Below are 19,740 nucleotides of genomic sequence, written 5' to 3'. Positions count from 1 at the left end.
GCAGGGGCTGCCCGGTGCCCTTCCCTCCCCAGGAGGAAACTCCAACACCAGGCCATGCAGCAACCTGCCGAATGGCTCTTGTCCCCTCCCATTGAAGCCCCATCACCCATGCAGATGGCATTCAGGGCATCTGTCCTCGGGAGGGGTGGCAGTGTCACCCCGTCACCTGCCAGCTGCACCCACTCGAGACCTGGTGCCTGAGCTCAGACCTCACAGCTGCTAACTCGGAGGTGCCAAAGCCTGTTCTGGGTCTGGCCCAAAATCTCACTAGCCTGGTGTCAGCTTTAATCACCTCCGTTCCCCTCTTGGGCTGCCACCTCAGCCCTCGGTGCAGAGACCACGCAGCAGCAGGAGGAGGAGGAGGTGGTCTGGGTGACCTCCCCAGGCGCAGGGAGGACGGTGCCAGTCCACTCGCTGCTGCTTGTCCCGACTCTACTCTGGCTACTTCTAATGACACATCAACAAACACATAACAATCTGTCTTAGGGAAAATCAGTGAATAAATCTCATTTTAAAATACTTCTCTATTTCTGGATAGGCACCACTCTGCTCCAGCTACTTCAGAATCAGCTGAAGCCTTCATGTTACCTGACAGAAGACTGTACAAGGCTGTTATGGGCAAAATACAACATTTGACTCTCCATAAGATTAATAAATGGCTCTCGAAGTGTAGATTGCTTCTCAGTGCTTGGCTTTTATCTGCCAGCTGATGCATACCTCACGAAATGGAAAAAGGTGAAAGACTTAAAATCCAGCTGCCGGTGCGTTTGTCCCTGCTGTGTGCCCCTCTGGAGGGTGAGGAGCAGGGCAGCGGGAGCAGGGAGCAGCGCCCGCTGGCTGCCTGCCCGACCAGGATGGAGCAGAGGGGACCAGGGGCTGGTTTGAGAGATGGAAAATTTTAGGGAGGCTTTTGCTCTGCTGGCTGCAGGTCCCCGTGCTGTGCACATCCCTGCAGATTCACACTGGCCTAATTATGTCTTCAAGCAAATGCAATGTATTTACTAAATGTTCAGGCTTCTCTAAATTAGCATTAGAACACGTGTACAAAACCCACCGCTGCAGCTGTGCACGGCCGCTTGCCGCAGCCGATGGCGTGCTGTCCGTAGGGCGGCTGAGCAGCAGACCCCGCGCGAGCGACCCCAAGCCATGGCGGGGGCACCGCTCCCCCTCCTGGCCCTTGGGGTCGGGAGGCACAGGCAGGACCTGCCGTTCACCCTCCTTCAGCGACAACGCCGGGCGTTGTGTTTGTGGGTGGGTAGGAGGACAAGCTGTTAGCTTCAAATCTATAATTTGTAGCAGCTTGTAAGTGGCACCCCCTCTCCCTGCCCTCCAGGAGCTAAAAACAGCCTGAAAGGTCCCTCTTCCCCAGAGGAGGAGGCGTGTGGCATCCACTCGCAAGATGCAGAGTAGCAGAGGCGTTTTATAGCCCCCCCCGGAAGCGCTGCCATGCCCATGCCCTCCCCTAGCACACGCACTCCCTGTCCATGACAGGGCTGTAGCGTTCATTTAACCACAGCCTGGTGCCCCTGCAGTACTCGCAGGGGGCACGGGGTCCCTGATGTCCACAGGGTTGGCCGCCCAGTCACTGGGTTGCATGGTGGGATGAAGGACAGGGGCGAGGAAGATGGCTCCAGAGCACGAGGCAAGGGGTAATGGAGAGAAGCTCCTGTCACTTGCTCATGCTATTCCCTGTTGTTATTTCGAGTGGAGAGCCCAGACAGACCCAGAAAGAAGAGCCGCCCCACCACCACTGCCAAAGGGCACTTCTCAGGAGCCCATCGCCAGACCCGCGTGGGATGTCGGTGCTGTTGGAGAGCCATCTCATGCAGCCTGCGCAAGGGCAGCCAGCCTGGAGGACACGGCGTCCTGGAGGTGCAATAGTCCCACCAGAGGGACTCCCTAGAAAGGGTGAAGACACAGATGCTCTAACATCTCCATAATTTCAGCCAGAAGACTGAAGGTTGCAGAGCTCCATGAGAGTCCTTCTGGTGGGCCAAAGAAAATCTGTTTGGTTTGACAGAGCAGATGCTTAAAAATTACTTTGGCTATATGGACCAAGTGTTTGTTTGCAACAGCAGGGTTTTCACGAGCAGATTTCCCATGTTTCGTTGCCCTTCAATATAGAAACTGTATGATATGTGTGAAATGACTTTTCCATTTCTTGTAACAATGCCCTGTCTTCTGGTAATTCTGCCCAGGCAGCCATAGGAAGAGCAAGGAAATGAGTTTTCATATTGTAAGGATGCATCCCAGTATGTCAGGCCATGAGTGAGGCAGAGCTGATCGCAGAGGTTATTTGATGTAGGCTTCCTTCCCCACTCTGCCACTGATTGCTTTTATGACCTTGAAGAGTCACCCCACCCCTGGTTTTCCCCCTCTTTAAACAGGAGTAATTATATCCAACTTCATGGAGTTCTTTGTGATCTAAAGGTATTAAATGCAAAGCTTGTTTATACGTTAGTGTCTCATAACCACCAGAACTGGCAATAGCCAACAATGTTAAAATGTGTGAAATTCAAAGCTGGTAAAAGGCAATACTTTTTTCACCAGTGTCTTTATGCATTGGAAACTCACAGCCACGAGCTGATGGTCAAAGCGGGAGGAGGAGCTGCATGCACTCAGGTAAACACAGAAATCTGTCCGATTTTCTCCCAGAGAAACCAAGCGGAGAAAGGTTTGGAGTGCGGTGGTGGGAGAGACTGAGGCTCTCACAAGGCACTTGCCATGACAGCCTGCAGAAAACAAACCTCACGCTTCTCGCCATGGCACATCTCGCTAACCATCAACTGTCAGCAGCAAGAAACGCCGCCGTAAACCCTCCGTGCTCTCAGGAGGGACAGGGTTCATGGCCGGTCGTGCATTGTGCACTGAAAACAGCAAGCCTTCTCCTCAGAGGAGCTCTCGGACGAGTTCCTGCAAGGCTGGGCACGCTCAGCCTGGCCCTGGCATTAACGTTGTGCGGGTGCACAGAAGCACTCGCTGGACAGCACAGCTCCTGCAGGATGATGGGGCAAAGTGTATTTGCTCTTTGGTTTGGGATCCCTTTGAGCTCTTTTCTGAGTCAACTTTGGAGGAGGAGGAAGCCAAAGGATGCAGCTCCCTGTGGAGACCCCTGTGCGCAGCCACTCGGTACCAAATCGAGGACAGGCACATCAGAGCAGAACAACTATTTCTGCTCACAACGTTGTTTCCCGATTTCCAGCTTCATGATAAAACACTGTGATTAAAAGACTCTAGCAATACATATTTGAGCGGTTTCATCCCTTCAGTACAAGGCATCCCTCCACTGGTAAGCCAAAGAGGGCTCCTGCCGACAAGCGGGACCAGGGTGGCAGCAGGGGACACGCGGCCATGCCTGGGCAGGAGCCCTCTGCAGCGACAGTGCTGCCTGCTGCCCGAGGAGCAGCGTCCGCCAGACCAGGCACCCCGCTGCATCCAGCCTGGAGTTAATTACGACATCAGCATCAAACAGAGACTTTTTAAATGAAAGGGAAGGACTAGCAGCTTTCTAGCTCTGCCTTTATTTTTTAGCCCCAATTACCAGACGCATTGCAAGGGAGAGGCAGTGGCAGATAATAAAGTTCAATGGGATGGTCTGAGTGTTAAGTGGAAAACCAGGAAAGCCTCACACCCTGATCCCAAATTGGACATTGATATGCTGTGTGGCCTCATCTCCTGGTTTTCTCCATGTAAAGTGAGGGTGATGCTTAGCCCAAGGGGCATTCCACAGATGAATTAGCATTTGGAAAGTGCTTTGAAGATTTAAAGTGTTATATAAATGCTAAGTGTTAGCATCATCAGCTTTTATATTGCAGCAGAACCCAGAGACTGCAATCAAGATCAGAGCCTGGCTTTGCTGTACCAGGCAATTTAGAAACTCCTGGTTGGAAAAAGCCCCTGTCCCTGCCTCAGCGATCCGCAGCCTGCGTGCCCCACACAGGCAGAAGAGGGGCTGGCATCGCTGTCAGCTTCAGGGGGAAAGGTTGCCCAGAGCTTTAGCACCTGGTGGCATTCTCAAGAGATGAACAGCGTGGCATGCTTCCCACAGCCACGCTTTTCACCAAAGAAGGGTAAGACCCAGCCCCTCCGGGAGCCCAGAGAGTAACTGCTGCCTTGGACGGACCACCCTGCAAGCGCAGTGCTCTCCGGACCCCCCGGATCCCCCCGAGCCCCCTGAGTGCGCTCAGCACCACGGGGTCCCCCGGCCTGGGCCCTCCCGAGGTGCCCCACGAGGCGGCCGGGCGCTCGGGCAGCAGCTGCTGATTGCCCTTTGGGAATGCGCTGCAAAATGCATGAGCTTGTCCCCGGCAGAGTTTCAGTCCCACCCGTTGTTTTGATAGTACAACTAAAGCAGACTGGCCTTAAAGTTTAGGAAAAATTGCAGAAGTACTCACAAAACAGATTTGATCGGAGATTAGCATTAACTGGCGTGCACAAAACCAGCCCGTCAACTTCATTTCCACCGCTTGCCCACTGCAAGATATTTCATAATTCTGTTTCCTTTCTAATCAGATGAAAACACAATATGAGTGTTAATCACAAAGCACAAATACGGAAGAATATGTAAAAAAGAAAAACAACTTTCAAAACCTTTGTTTTCAATATAGTTTATGTCATGCATTGCATTTAAAAACACCAGCAGATGAGATGATGTTATTTGCAACATCATTCATTAAAAAGTGTGCACTCAGTCAGCCAAGCACAAATCAACATATGACAGACTACAAAGAAATACCAAAGTAAAAGGAAACTTGAGATGAAACAGAGTGAGGTCATTGGTTTCTTGCATTATCCTGAAGATGTTTGTCAACATTTTAATTTAGCCAAATGGCCACCATTTAAAAAAAAAAAAAAAAAGAAAAAGAAAAAACTTTGTTTTGACAAAATCATGATCTGGGAGGAAGAACTTTTGAAAAAAACCATGTTAACCATTTCCAGTCCGTGCTTCTGAACGAGTCCTCCTGAGAAAAGGGAAGGGAGGTATGTCCAGTCTGATGGCATTATCTGTGAGAGGACCGAGTAGAAATCGTTCCTTCAGATTTACAGTCTACTCCTCTACTATTTGTACTACTTGTAGGTTGTAAGACATGGCTGAGATATGGCAGGGGTTGTAAGGAAAAATATCCTGAATCTTTGCTACATCTACTGCTCTCGTTAGGCAGCACATCAGTATGTGCGAGCAAGGCAGACCTCGAGACAGGAATTCAGCTGATAAAGTGAATGCAAATTACAGCTACCGTGAAATGTCCCCAGCCTTCCAGTGCCACATCCAGTGCCTCACGGGGGTGAGAAGGTGCCTGTGCCAAACCACACACTGCTGTTGTTGGGCTTGGGTCACACTGCAGCGCATGGGCACGCTTCCCATGGGGAGCAGTGGCAGGAGCTGGACGCGCTCGCCACCCAGTTGTGGCAGTCTCACCCCAGCACAGAACCCACTGCCTCACCAGCCCGGGAGCGGGAACAGCCGGGAGCTGCTGGAGCCAGTGGTGACAGCGCTGAGAGCTGCATGGGGAGTCAGCCCTGGCCCTGCTAACAAACACATGCTTGTCAGCTTTTCCCTCTTGTCCCACGGAGCAGTTGCTGTTGAGTCGAGCATCTGTAGGAATGAGCGGCTGGAGCGCTCGCTCCCCATTTTGAGCTCTGGGTACAGAAAACTGAGGCTGGGTCGGGTCTGGCACGCGCTGCCCACCCCAGCAGCCGCCGCACCAGCTCCCACACGAAGGCTCCCCTTCAGCCCCTCTGGCACGCGGCGGGCGCAGGGCATCCCATCTGCGCTGCGGGGCCGTGCAGCTGCCACAAGCCCAGACTTGAATCCCAATGTGGTGTGCGCTTCAGTCTCAACCAGCGTGCAGCACCGGGGGAGCTGAACAGGTTGAGTGACTTCAGGCTGTGGGAGGAATAATCATCTTGGGTTGCTTCAGAGAGCTGAGGCAGCCAAACCGGGCGAGGATGGCACTGTGGAGCGCCTCACGTCTCTGCCAGGTACCTCCAGAGAGTGTTTGTGTTTGAAGCACTTTTTATAGAATTGCTGTCAAAACGGGTAGGGAGCAAGCTTAATTGGGACCGATCTGAAAAACGAGGCGGCGTGTAGGTGTGCAAGGGATGTGTGCAGCGAGTGGCTGCTTTCAGCCAGAGCCGAGCATAAACAGGTCCAGTCTGATGTTTATCAGGGACTCTTATCTCCTGAGCTGGTAAATTTTTTACTGTCGTGTCAGTTATGATCCGCAGACCGGGGGGCATTAAAGACAGCCTTGTTTACAGCGTAAGGCTGAGCATGCCTGTCCTGCAGCCGGCGCTGCCCTGGCAGGCAGAGAGGAGTCAACTTGCCCCGTTCGAGCTACGGGATCTGTCTGCCCAGCGAGCAGGACCTGGGGCTCCTGCCTCTGGCGTCAGCCTGAACGCCGTCCCCTTGCTCGTACTGAGTCACAAGTGACTCACTTCAAACTTGGATGTGAGCGCAAAGTATACATTTGCAAATTGGCTGGTGAGGCACTGCTTTGCAATGTAGGTGGGATGTATTACATACTCCAGCAGTCAAGTTCTGCTCTTTTTCCCTCCTCCCTCTCCCTCCGTGCAGGATAGCTGTCTGAGCCCAGGATTTTGGTGCGGTTCTCACGGGCACAGGAAGGCGTCTCAGCCCGCTCCAGTGGATGTGGCGTGTGGATGGCTCCAGCTCCGCTCGTGACAGAGCTCTGCACTGAAGATGGATGATTTAGCTCTCCTTGACCTGTTGGAGTGTCCCGTGTGCTTTGAAAAGCTCGATGCCACAGCGAAGGTACTACCTTGCCAGCACACTTTCTGCAAGCCCTGTCTGCAGAGGATCCTGAAATCCCAGAAGGAGCTCAGGTGCCCCGAGTGCAGGACCCTTGTCCTCTGCAGCATCGAGCAGCTGCCCTCCAACCTGCTCCTCATTCGCCTCCTGGATGGAGTCAGGTGTGGACCAAACGTTACCAGGTTTGGCTCGATCCAGAGGTCGGGGGTCCTGTCCTCCCCTGCCTCCATCAGGAGAGTCCCCAGGGGGCTGCAACTTCATCAGCACCGGCTGGCGACAAATCCCAGGATCCACATGGAAGGGGTAAGGAGGGTCCACGTTCTTTACTCTGTCCGTCAGCACAGAAAGCTTTATTCTTGTGTGCCAAGAGCTGTGAAACTTTCCTGTTAGCAGTGTTGCAGAAATGTCTGAAGTAAGAGAGATCGTTTTGTTTGCAAATTTGGCTGCTATTTCCTTGTGATATTTGACTATTTCGAGTTCACCACAACAATAACTGTGTTGACTCTCAGGCTCAGACAAAACCAGCTTGCCCTTCTCCTTACAAAAACTTCACAGCCGCTGTTCTCCCCAGGAGTTTTCAGGTGCTTCCTGACTTTTTTTTTTTTTTTTGGGGGGGGGGGCGCATTTCAGGCACTTCAAATTTTGGGGAATATACTGATTTTTGACTGATAGCAATTAAATCAGTAATTGCAAAGCTGTAACTCTCAGAGGTCAACAAAGGTATTTCCCATTGCTGCACCTCAGTTTCCCCAGTCGTTGAAAAGGAAGGAGAGTGTGTAATGATGCTTAAGTCCCTGGCAAAATACTTTGAGGTTCACTGATGAAAAACATTAAACTCGACTTACTTACTAACTTTATCTAGGGATGATTTACAAGGCTAATTTAAAAATTCTAAGTTATTTCTGTCATTTTCTTTAACACTACAAAAGCTTTTCTTGAATAATGAAGACGTGATATTAGACCTGTTAAAGCAGCTTGGCTCAGGTTTAATTTGGGGTAGAGACTGGCGTGTGGCTTCACCTTTCCTGCGTTATATTCCTGGATTTCCATTTCTCCCGCCTGAACTGTTCTTCTTTACAATGTCTCTACAAACCTTTCCACAACATTCCAAAGCTGGACTCAAATGGCTGTTAAATCTCAGAGCATTTTTCAGAATTGCAGAGCTATAAGCTTCCAGGCAGACATAGGACAGGTTTTCTCACCTGCGTGCTGTAGAGGTACATGCGTGCGGGTATTGCTGTGGAGCTGTAGAGTACCCCCTATGTCCTGTGGGTACAAGCTGGCGTGCATATCCCAGGGAATCCCTGTGGTGTTGATAAGTCATCTTGGATGGATCACACATAACACTGGATCTCTCTCAGGAGCTCCCCTCTGAGGTTTTCCCACTGGAAACAGCGGTAGTGTGGCCCTGGGAGTGAGTCCCTTTCCTGGGAGCCTTTTCTGGCCCACAGCTTATCAGCCAGGCAGGCAGGCATGCCTGCCCGTGCACAGAGGCAGTGCCTGGGCCAGGTGAGCGATGCAGGAAAGCTGGCCTGGAAGAGGCCATCTGCTTCTGCGTGCATCTCTGTGGCCAGAAAATATGCTTTAGCTTAGATGAAACATAGCTGAGTCCCCAAAGGCGCTGAGCGATGCTGTTCCAGTGGTGCTGGGGGAGTAAGGGCGGGTGGGTGATGCAGCACAGCCCAGGAGCGGTCTCCTGTCTGCAGCACCCGTTAGGTGAGCGGTGGCCAGGTGGGACAGCAGAGCGGGGGCTAGCACAGTCCTCAGGCTGCAGACGGCCCCTCCGCAGTGACCCGTGTAGCTCGGCAGCCTCTGCCATGGGTGATGGTGCTTCACAGCAGGGCTGCCCGCTCCTGTGAGCGGCAGAGCTGCAGCCAGCGAGGCCCTTCACTGTGAACCAGCTCCCCAGGGGAGCTGTGGGGAGTTGCCAATGCCATTCGTGTGAGGTACGAACCATCAGACAGTGACAGTTTTCAGCCACTGTAACTACGGGTGGCATTTCGGCTGAAAGTGAGAAGGTTTGTAGTTTCTCCAACTGGACTCCCTCAACCCCAGCTAAAAAAGCACAAATACGCTTGCCTGTTTTTCTTCTCTTTCACCCGTTTCACATTTCTTTTACTAGTTCTCAGGACAGGTGGGAACTTGTTGATACTACATAATGGCAACATCCATCAGTTTGCAGCTCCCAAAAGTGTTTTAAGACCAAACTCCTGGGAATCGGCAGAAGTAGTGAGCGAGAGGGCTGTGGCTGCGGACCAGCTCCACGCAGCACTGAGGCACAGCACTGATAGAGCCCTCTGACTTCCTATGCCTCTCTAGTGAAGGGATATAAAACACGTTACACTGAAACGCTCTTAGACTTAATTAGTTAATTAATTATAAAACACTTTGGAATCCTCGGCTGCAAGGTGAAGAATGCAATGTATTAGTCACATTTTGGTTTTGGTGGTTGTAAATACATGCAGACGGGACCACACGTTACTTTAGCTGCTCTGGTGGGATATTAATGCCTACGGACCCTCCCCTGAAGTGGCACCCGGTAATAGCAGCTCTTCACCTGGCAGTAGCAAGGACTCATTGGGAAGTACCTGTGCGGTGCAGAGAAACAAGGCAGTAATAAGGATGAGTTGTTGTCTCCCTACACCATGGAGTGCTTGAGTTTCAGGGTATTCATCTGAAGTAACCTGGCTGAGCAGAGGCCTCCAAATAATTTGAGTGTCAGAGCAGATGCTTTTTGTCAAGAATCACAGTGAGAACAGCTATCGTGCAATCCTGCTCCACCACAGTTAATCCCACCGCAGTCGCCGTCCTGGGTCCTCTTAAATGCAGTATTCATATGCAACTGCAGTGGAAGGTCGTGTGCTCTCCAAAGAAAGACTGCCCCAATCTGCACAGACTGCTAATTACCACTAGTACTCTACACCACCTCATGCTACAAAGCAAATAAAATTAATGTGCACCATGCTGCACTGCAACCAGATACGCCATCAAAAGCAGGATACAGGACATGTTTTCTTTTTACCAAAAAAGCCGTTCTATAAATAAACTTCCTTTACTCCATGGAGCTGAGAAAATCACAAGTTTGATCAAAGTTTCTCTTCTCAGCAGAGATGTTTCCTTGCCAGCTTTTTGCTCTTCATCCTCATGAGCATCCATGAAGCCAAAAAAGTAAAATAAATCCCCTCTTCAGCAAGCAAGCCAAGAACTCGTATCATTCTGAGAGGGAAGCATGAGCAGGCCCCAGCAGAGCTGCTGAATTAGCAGTAATACAATACTCAGTTTGCAGCTGGGAATTTCACAGAGCCAGTCCTTAAAAAACAGGGAATATTCTAGTTACAGCCCATCCCGAACTATTTCTTATTTGCTAGCATTTAAATCACTTTGAATCCGCTTCCTATGTGCTAACACGGGGTGGGCACATGCTGGGTTTGCGCACGTGGGCACGTACGTGCATATCTACACCCAGGCTGGGCCTGTGCAGGGACCAGACGGGCCCTGAGCAGCCGCCGTGGGAGCAGCCGCTCGGGCAGTGCTGCGCAGAGCCCGCTGGCACTGCCCGGTAGCTGCTCCCGGGACATCTGGCCAGGTTTTAAGATCTTTAATCTATGCAGAGAGGACAAGACTTTGGATTTTCAGGATCTCCACATAATAAACTGTCTGGAATTTAAGAATAAAAGGTTTTGCTAGGAGGTGAATGCGTAAATAATCTACGCTGAAGCCTTTGAACTCTTAGGAACCGCTCCTGGCATGTGCCAGATGTGGTTACGTCTTGTGCTGAAGTATCCTTCTTATCTGGCTTCGGCCCCAGTGTAAGCCAAACACGGCTTTGCCACTGGTGAGAGCAGAAAGATTGTGTGTGCTGAGGTATACACAAAACTCACGTACTTCTCTGATGAGTAGCAAATTTAAACTGTACCCTACACACAGCAAAAATCCATCCAGGCCACTAAACAGCTACTCGGATGATGAACTTTGTCATGCAACAAATACAGGGCAGTGAGCCAGAGGAGAAAAATTCCGAGTATGACAGCTTGCCTTTGGAAAACACAGACCACACAAATTTAACTGTGACTTTGGCTATTTTCTTTTTGCATGAACTGAGTGCTGTAACAGCCCCCTCCAGCATTTCATGGGAGATAGACAGATAACACCTCTATTGGGATAAAAATACCCTGCACTCCAACGTCGCCACCTTCACAGGCACGTCTATATATAGTGCCTGTGTCTTGGTATTTTCTTCTCCTCCAGAAACATCTCCAACTCCTTTCTGAATTTGACAGACAGGACTTGGATTGCTGGATCTTTTTGAACCCTTATTCAAAGCAACCTTCATGCTCGGCGGAGGCAAACACGTTTTCTGACCCACTCACTGTGCAAACCACCCTCCCCACCCCCCAAAAAAACCCCCACCAGTTCCTGTGCAGTCACAGTAATGACCTCATAACGCGTGTCATATCAGCCTGGGACTGGGCTAGCGCTGAACAGATGTTACAAACGTGGGGACTCTGCACTGGCACATTGCCTCTGCCTTGGGAGGTGGTGCTGGCTCCTTTTCCACCGGAGAGGGGGAGCATCCTCCCGCCCAGCAGCTGCTGTGGGTGGTGGCCACTTGTGCTACAGGGTGCCTCAGCTGGAAATGGAGACGCTTTATTTGGCTAAAACTTCTGTATGGCCTCATGACCTTCTGGGAGAAAGGGCTTGCCCCAATTCTCCTCCACAGCCACATCCCATCAGGGTTTGTCTCATTCTAAAAAAAACACTCGGTGTGACCCAAGGAACTGGTTCTGCAATGCTGGCTCGCACCTTGTACAGGACACCATCATACGCCTTTTTTCTCCTTTGCACGTAGTTTGAGAACTTTTATCTACTGCAAAGAGAGAGTGAAGTCACCTCGATATAGATTGCCTGATAACACACACCCCAAAAGCTGCGTGCGCAACAACAACAGATGCAAGAACACAGAAGTAGGAAGCTTTGCAGTAGCCGTAAGCATCACTGCAGCCATGAGGAAGAGTTGGTGTTACACACGCCAGGAGACTGAGCCATTCATTCGTTTCTGTTGGAGAGGGGCATAAGGCGGAACCACAGCCTCGGAGCCAGGGGATGAGGGTTGTGTCAGGTTCCCTACGGAAAGCTTAAAAAGAAAACAACGTTTTGATGGGATGAAGGATGAAATGCCCAGTTGCACTGTAAATGTGAGGCAGCACTGTCATACTCAAGCCAGGACAGGATGGTGTGATGGGCAGCTTTGCAGAGGGCTGGGGTGGGTGCATGATCGTCTTACGGCTGTTCAAGTCCATTTCAGTTACCGGCAAACTCCCCTCTGCGCTTTTGAAGGATGAGCAATGCTCCTTGCTAGGGCACCTGGCAAACAGCAATGGGCATGGCAGTTCCTGGCTGACCCCGTTATTGGTGCCTGGAAAACACACAGCGATACTTACCGGTTTTTTGCTGCAGAGGGGCTCCCAGCCGTCTCCCTGCGGGTTGCACCGATGCTGGCTCCTGTCGCCAGCGACTCCCCCAGCTGTGCGCGGCTGCCTGAAGCGCCTGTGCAAACCACGCTGCCGAGCACGGGCGGCTCTGCCACGGCTCAAGATGGGGCATGGGGCCACTCCCGGGCAATACCGCGGGGTGGGGGAAAGCCAAAGGACCTCCACAGCCAACATCAGGAGCCAGTTTCCCTGGTTTTACAAAATAAGGTACCAAGCTGCAAACACATAAAAGTGTTTTAATTTGTTACCAAGGCAATGAGTCAGGCTCAGATGGCAAGTCAGGAATAGAACAGCAGGGTTTCTCAGCGTGCGTGTTCACCCGTTAAGTATCGTGGTCAGTGAGGAGGCTGAAAGTCTGAGAGTCTTCCTCTTCTTGCAGTTTCCCCACTGGTGGCTGGCCACCATCCCCAAGTCCACAAAGTTGGTCATTGGCCTGAGTTTGTAATTTTCCCCTCCAGAGGGAAGGGAGAGGTGGAGGCATGTTCACATGCAGCTCTGCTGGTGCATCAGGGCTGGAGCTAAAAAACACCCTGAGAGAGGTGAGGCTGGACCTTGGCAGGGAGAAAACCCATTCACTGCTGCCATCTAAACCTTGTCTTGCCGTCCTTTACTTCTCCTCTGCCCTTCTCACAAGGAAAACTGCGGCGCTTGCTCTTAAATGCTGGACTTTGTTCTGCTGTTATTAATTTTCAGGCATTCAAACTCCATTTAGCATCAGGACTCCACTGTGCAAGGCACTGTGCAAATGAATAAAGAACCACAACCTTTTTTTGAAGAAAAACTTTTCCTTATGAGTTTGTAAGTGGATATTTGAGTTTACCCTGATGTGGGGAACCTCCGTTTCGTTTTGATGCCAGGACAGGGGACACAATTTAGGAAACAGTTTTTAAGAGACAAACACATGTCCTTTGGCAATCCGACCCCATTAAAAGGGTTTCCTTTGGGCCCTGAACAACTGATGGGCCCAGAAATTCTCACTGGCTTTGCAGGAAGGAAAGAGCAAGCCTCGCCTGTTGGGAATGTGCATTGGCCTGCGTCTTGTGTAACTGGGCTACAGAGTTGGTCAATCTCCCCTAGGAAATGGAAATACAGAAAGGGGAGAGCGACTCCTTTCTCCAGCCCCAGGTCTGAGGAGGCCCAAGGCCAGGCGGACAGTGACCTCCCCGGTCTTAGCCTACAGCTGAAGCAAGGCCCAGCTGGTGGCCATCACTTCATGACAGTCATTAATTTACCATCAAAATGGCTGCTAAGCGGAGGTGGCAGGCTAATGGAGAGATGAACCGTCACTAATTAAGCACTTCCCTGAAATAACATGAAAACTAAATCCTGGGTTGTTGGGCAATCGGAAGGTGCAGGGCCCTGGCAGCTTTGAATGGTGGCAGGGACACAGGAGAGACACCTGCCTTCTGCAGGCCTGCTGTCCGCAGGGGTGGCCACCGCTGTCCCTCGCCTCCCTCCTGCCACCAGCGCCGTCATGGCTTGCAGAGCACCCGGCCCCGTGTGCCTACAGGCAGTGGCGGCACTGCTGCCCAGGCCTGGCAGCACGGGGTGACGGGCGGCGGCAGCGCGCTCCCTTTCCCAGCACAGGAAGGGCACTCAGTCAGCAGGGAGAGGGCTCGGGAGCAGCCCGAGGAGGGAGCGGGACACAGGTTTCCTCCCTGCACGGTAAACAGCCACTTCTGAGAACTGCGGTGCTGAGGCAGAGCATCATGACCGGGCATGCCGAGGGCTGACACAGTTTGTTTTCCATGCGGCTTAAAACCATGACACACAGCTTAACCACTGCCTGAGATTGCTGACTGCAGCAGAGACAAAAACATATGATAGCAGCAACCATGAGTGGAAGAGGCGTGAAAAGGTTTCGTGCAGACACTACAGCTCAAACACAGTGGTCCCTGGCATCACCCTGCTGTGCCCCACACCAGCCACTGCCAGCATCCATCACCCTGCTGTGCCCCGCACTGGCCGCTGCCAGCCTCCCCTCTTTCACCGAGTGGCCTTTCGGGCCTGTCCCTTCTCTGCCTGCACCCATGCAACTCTGCCTGCACCAAGGAGCCGCCATCTACGAAGCAAAGCCACACTCAGGTCCAACTCCTGCCTTGCGTGTGCCTTGGCACTCCTCCTGCCCACCTAAATCTTTCTTGTGGTTTCACACAGTCAAAGTAAAGCCTGATTTGGCACTGTCCTCCTCCGGAGCTGTGAAGATGTTACCGAGACGCAGCTGGGCATTCCCCTCAGGGCTGGGCACCTGCGGCAGTGCCTCAGCCATCCCTGGTGCAGCATCCCCTCAGCCTCTCTGTGATAAAAGCTGCTCTGTATTTTCTTTAATCATTTTCCGCATTTTCCGTTTCACCTCTGCATTACAAAGCCAGAGTGAAAACAGGCAAAGTTCAGAAGCCTCGATGCGGTGGCATATCAAAGGGGTGTTAGTTAGCAGATGGTGTAAGTGCTCCCGTTCACCGCTGCCATCGCCCCGCCAGCAGCCACGGATGCGCAGACGTAGCAGCACAGAAACCAGCCCCAGCAGTCTCAGCAACAGGCTCTAATACCTGCTTCTGCGGACTCCTTCAGTTGCTTTTCATCTCTTCAGTTTGTAAATCACACCCACTTACACCTGCAACTTAAGACAATGCTTTCCATACCCAGCTAAATCCATACAATTTACATCTCCAGCTTCCCCCGTGAAGGCCTGCTGGCACGTGGTGCAGGGCGGCTGCCAGCTTTAGCCACAACCAGCACTGGCCTTGTGTCCCAGTGAACCCAAGAAGAAATTGAGCAGATCTGGTGAGCTCCAGTACCGACGTGAGCAGGAGGGGACTGACTTTGTTCTCCCTTGGTGCACGCAGTCTGCTTGTGCTTGGAAGATGGGAGCAATCCTCCTCAGGGGAGAAATAATGCAGAAACCACCCAACTGTCTGAATCCTCAGAATATAATTATATGAAGAGATTGAAATGACAAGTTCACTTTTGATGGTTTTGTTCTCTGTGACAAGGCTGAAGTTATCTCCTCTGCCGAAAAGCAGAAAAACAGAATTGTAATGGCAATTCATTTACATTCAAATAGCTCTTTTCATCCAACTGGATCCTAAAGAGCCCTGAAACTGCGCTAGCTGAGCATACAAAGGACACGATGTGGGGCTCATTCATCCCATCGAAATGCAGGCAGTGGGTGGCAGGATGCTGAAGGCGGCTTGCAGAAAGTTAGTAATCAAAATGGACGGCAGTTGTTATTGATTATCTCTCTTTATGAAAAGCCAGCACGTCCTTTGGCGTCAGTATTTAGATAATAACCAGCTCTCCGTTCACAATGTGTAAATCACTGCTCATCAGGAGCATGGCCTGGGTTGTGCTCTCAGTTCTGTCCTGGAGTCACTGTCTGCTTCTGGGCATCATTCACACTGGCCCTGGTACTATACCCACAGGTAAAGCAGGGATGGTATTTCCACCATCACCCCACCCTTCATCTGCACGGTCTCTTTAGATCCCCTGCTCTCCAGGGCAGGAATCGCTGCTGTGTTTGTACAGCACCTGGCACAGCAGCAGCCTCCGGTAACACCTACCATCCTGAGAGCAGGGACCACTGGCCATCTTGCCCTCGCCACCCTCCCTGCCTGTGCGGTGGGGACAGGACACAAGCTTTCCATTTCCTACAGGCGTTGGATAGTCTGGATATTTCCATGCGTGCTGTGGAACAGCCTGTCCCTGTGCTGTGGGGGTCCCTTCACTGAAGAGGCAGGCATCTCCACGCAGAGATGGACGGGTCACACTGGGTCACAGTCGAGAGCAAAGATACTCTAACATTTCTTCAGCCACCCTGGTACTCCTCTAGTGTTCACGTGTGGATCTTGGGCAATGAAATATGCCCGCACCTATTGCATACCACCTCTTCACACTGTGCAGTTCTTTCTTTAAAGAAAAGGAGATGGTGTTGGTAGGAAGAGCTTCCTCCATTCTTTGGTATTGACCCTTTGCTCTGCAGTGGCAGCTTTTTGGGTAGGAGGTCCTTTTGAGCACCTCAGTATAGTTTAATATTTAGGCTGTACTTGGACTCCTGCTACCCAGGCATAGAACTGGCATGATGGAGTTAGAGGCTTGCAGGATCCAATTTGACATGTTTCCCCGAAGAGCAAGTCCTGGCGAATCCTGGCTCCGGCACCCCTGATGCCACCCCGTGCAGCACACCCGTCTGCCAGTCCCCTCTGACGGACACCAGCCCTGCTCCAAATGACTCCAAAATAAAAAATAATCAAAAAAACACTTGCAAACTGAACCCACAGTACCTAGTGGGAGAAAAATCAAACTGGAAGACATCCAGGGCTGGATTTCTCTTCTTCCTGGCACTATCCTAGAAATAAATTGTTCCTCTCAAGGAGGCTGTTATGTGTTACAGAAATCGTGTATCTACAGGAATATGGCTGCCTCTGCACAGCACGGATATTTAGCTCTTCTGCACAAATAATGCAGTGCCAGGGGGCGGGAGAGGAAGGCAGAGCTCGCACAGAGCAGAAGGCTGTGCTGCCTCCTTCGTGGGCCCTGCGGACCGTTCACCAAGGATGACCACGTCTCCCCTCGGCACCATCTCCATCCCCTCAGACTTTCCAGGTGACACAGCTGGGGCTAGCCTGGCTTGTTGCAGCTCATTTGCAGTGTCCTGGGTCTGTTTCTGGTCATCCAGCTTCTTCCAGGGTGGGACAGCCCTGGCAGTGCCGCCACCGCTTCAGCGTTGGGGGACGGGGCTCCCCAGACATCCCGTGCCGAGCCGGTTCTCCCGCACAAGGTCCTGGGGAGTGCCTGCCTCCGTGCACGTGGGCAACACCCATGAAACCCAGATCAGGATCAGGCCCTTGGTATTTACTGCAAAGACATTCAAGCCACTGCGGGAGGAGACCGCATGCTTGGGGTGGCTGCCTGCCTTCAAGGGACGAGGCGCAGCGAAAAGCGACTCCAGGGCATTCCCTGTGCGGAGTTATGAAAATCAGAGCTGGGAAACCAGCCGGGTGCAGGTCCAAACCCGTCTGAGGCCATTCCTGATCCATCTGCCAGCAACCTCCTCAGCCCCACGGGTCTGCCTCCGCCGTTTGAGTGAGCAGGGTGCCCGCTGAGGTTTAAGGGGGCCGGGTCCAATGCTGCTGTCAGGCAGCCGTGCAGCAACAGGAATGTCTTCAGCAGGCAGTGCTCCTGGGGTTCGCTCCTGCCAAAACAGCTCCTGCTGCCCTCTCTTTGGCACGCAGTAAATCAGATGGAAGCACCGCTGGACATCAACAGCAATAAGCTATTCCATGGATTAATTTGTCACTCATCCCATGTGTTCATCTACGCAGTCGTGGATGCTGGTGAAGTCAGAGCATCTGGGAAACAGGAGGATCCCATCTGACGTTGTTAGCTGTGTCTCGCTTTGCAGTGAGCCTTGCTTGGAAATGAGTGAAGGAGTAAATGAGTCCCAAGTGCAAGGACGTTTACGGCCTCGTCCTCACGCTCACCCCGGGGTATTGCAGGCAGCAGCTCAGTCTGTTCATGCAGAGACAGTGTCACTGCGGGGCCGTGCTGCTCCTCAGGGTGGTTTTAAGTGGAGTGGCCTGGGACAAGGTTTACGGGTATTCACAGCCTCCATCAGAAATCTCTCCTCTTTGCTGCGCTCCCTGGCTTGGTTTTCCTCCTTTCTTGACAATTTTTAATGTCTCTCCCTGGTGACCTCCCACCCCAGCTGGCCTCACACGCTTTTTCTTTTTCTTGTCCTTTTTTTTTTTTAATACCAGTGCTATGAGTGTGTGGTCTTACATTAATCCGCTGCCAATAACGAGGATGTTATAACTAGCTCATTTAAGATAATTATAGTGTGCATTTCTCCCAACTATGACGAGATGCTTTGAATTGCTTCCTCACACACACATGTACATATTTTTAATTTGCTGCTTTGTTTTGTATGGAGGGAGACTCAGATGTATTGGATGGCTGCCCTAGCACAGCTGATGCCAAATGCCAAAAATAGTTTTTAAAAAAAAAAAAAAAAAATCTTTTCTCCCCTATCAGCCTTATATCCACTAAGAATGGGAACAAGGCTTTGAGGTGCATCTGCCCCGACCATCCCTGCTGGCAGAGTGACCAAGGAGAGAAAAGTATCTCGCCTAGAGACAGCGCACCATATTGCACTGATGCAAGAGGGAGTTTCTGGTTCCCACCCCGCTGCGTTTTCTCACCTGGGCTCTCCCACCAGCTCTGCAGGCAGCCCCGCAGCAAGGGGCACACCTTGGGTCTCTAGCTGCTTGGAAAGCCTGACATACCTCCTGGGGGGCACGGGAATAACAGGGTCATGTCTCAGTCAGGCATGATGGAGAAAAAAACAGAACGGGTAAAAAAGTCAGAAAAAATGAGGTAGCACTGAAAAAAGTTACAACCCCCCTCCAAAGCAAAGAGAGAGGGAAAGGCTTCTCTGGGAGAGGCAGCATGCTCCGCAGCAGTCAAAAGCACCACAGGCAGAAAAGAAGCGTTTCCTCAGCACCGAAACCCACACGGGTTTCATGAGCTTTGACTGCCCTTGGCCCAAAGGTCTTGGCAAAACATCCCGTTGGTCTCTGTCTGTTCAGTAGCCTGAAAAGTGTCAGCGGGCAATTCAATGCACTACGGCATTCCCTTCTTCTACTCAGCTTCCCACTGACTTCAGAGGCTTTCACATCAGAGAACATGAAAAAGACTCACCTCTCTAATTTATTTATTTTAGCACTACTACTGTAGCTGCAGTATTGCATGGCATCATGGGGAAAAAGCCTTTTCCGTTCACCAGTGGTGTTTCTTCTTTGTGCTTGCTGCCTCTCTGCTACTGGGCAGCAAATATTCCACACAAATTTTCAACAACCTTTACTTGAGTTTTTCACAGAGCTTCTCATAGTGTTTTCCCAACTGAATTTAAAGACAGATGCTGAACCTGGCAGCTAGGGAGTGTGCCAATATTTGCAATATTTAGCTGAACATTTTGCTGCCACTACCACTCTGCTAAAATAAAATGCTGCCTTAGATTAACAAAAAGCAACTGGACATAATGGGGAGAAAAATCCATCAAAACAAATGAAATAGCAGGAGACTGGCTCTGGCTCAGCAGCTCTGTGCACCACCAGGCCATGCCAGCAGGGAAACTTCATCTTTCTGTTCCTGCTGCCCTTCCCGGACCCCTGGTCCCTGCTCACCCCGGGACCGCATCCATGCCTGGGAAAAGCTGCTCCCGCTGCCCTCAGCGAGCTACCTCCAGGCACACCTTGTCTTTATCGCCGGGTTTAATTAGCACGCCAGTTTCTGCCATTGCAATTAACCTACTTTAAATAAAGCAAAACAGATGCCTTGCAGAGCATCTAGTACATCCAAGAGCGGACAGAAACCAGCCAAAGCCTGAGAAAGAAATCAGATTTGAGATACACCCGCAGCTGCCTGTGTTTTAGCACCAGGAGGAACGATAAGCAATGAGATCAGCTGCCCGTAGAGGGT

General features: G+C 51.5%; 1 protein-coding gene across 1 annotated transcript in view; it reads left to right on the top strand.

Moving 5' to 3' along the window:
- Window positions 1-6,495: 6,495 nt before the first annotated feature.
- SH3RF2 (SH3 domain containing ring finger 2) overlaps window positions 6,496-19,740 on the top strand; it is a 48,381-nt gene continuing 35,136 nt past the window's right edge. The window contains exon 1 of the mRNA XM_087754103.1: window positions 6,496-7,075. Within this exon, the coding sequence (XP_087610229.1) occupies window positions 6,704-7,075 (372 nt within the window). The 5' untranslated portion in view covers window positions 6,496-6,703. The remainder of the gene's footprint in view (window positions 7,076-19,740) is intronic.

The sequence above is a fragment of the Nipponia nippon genome, unplaced genomic scaffold (assembly GCF_047370975.1).
Source record: "Nipponia nippon isolate SJK-2023a ecotype South Korea unplaced genomic scaffold, ASM4737097v1 scaffold_17, whole genome shotgun sequence".
NCBI lineage: Eukaryota > Metazoa > Chordata > Aves > Pelecaniformes > Threskiornithidae > Nipponia > Nipponia nippon.
This window is presented reverse-complemented; position numbering and strand designations above follow the sequence as displayed.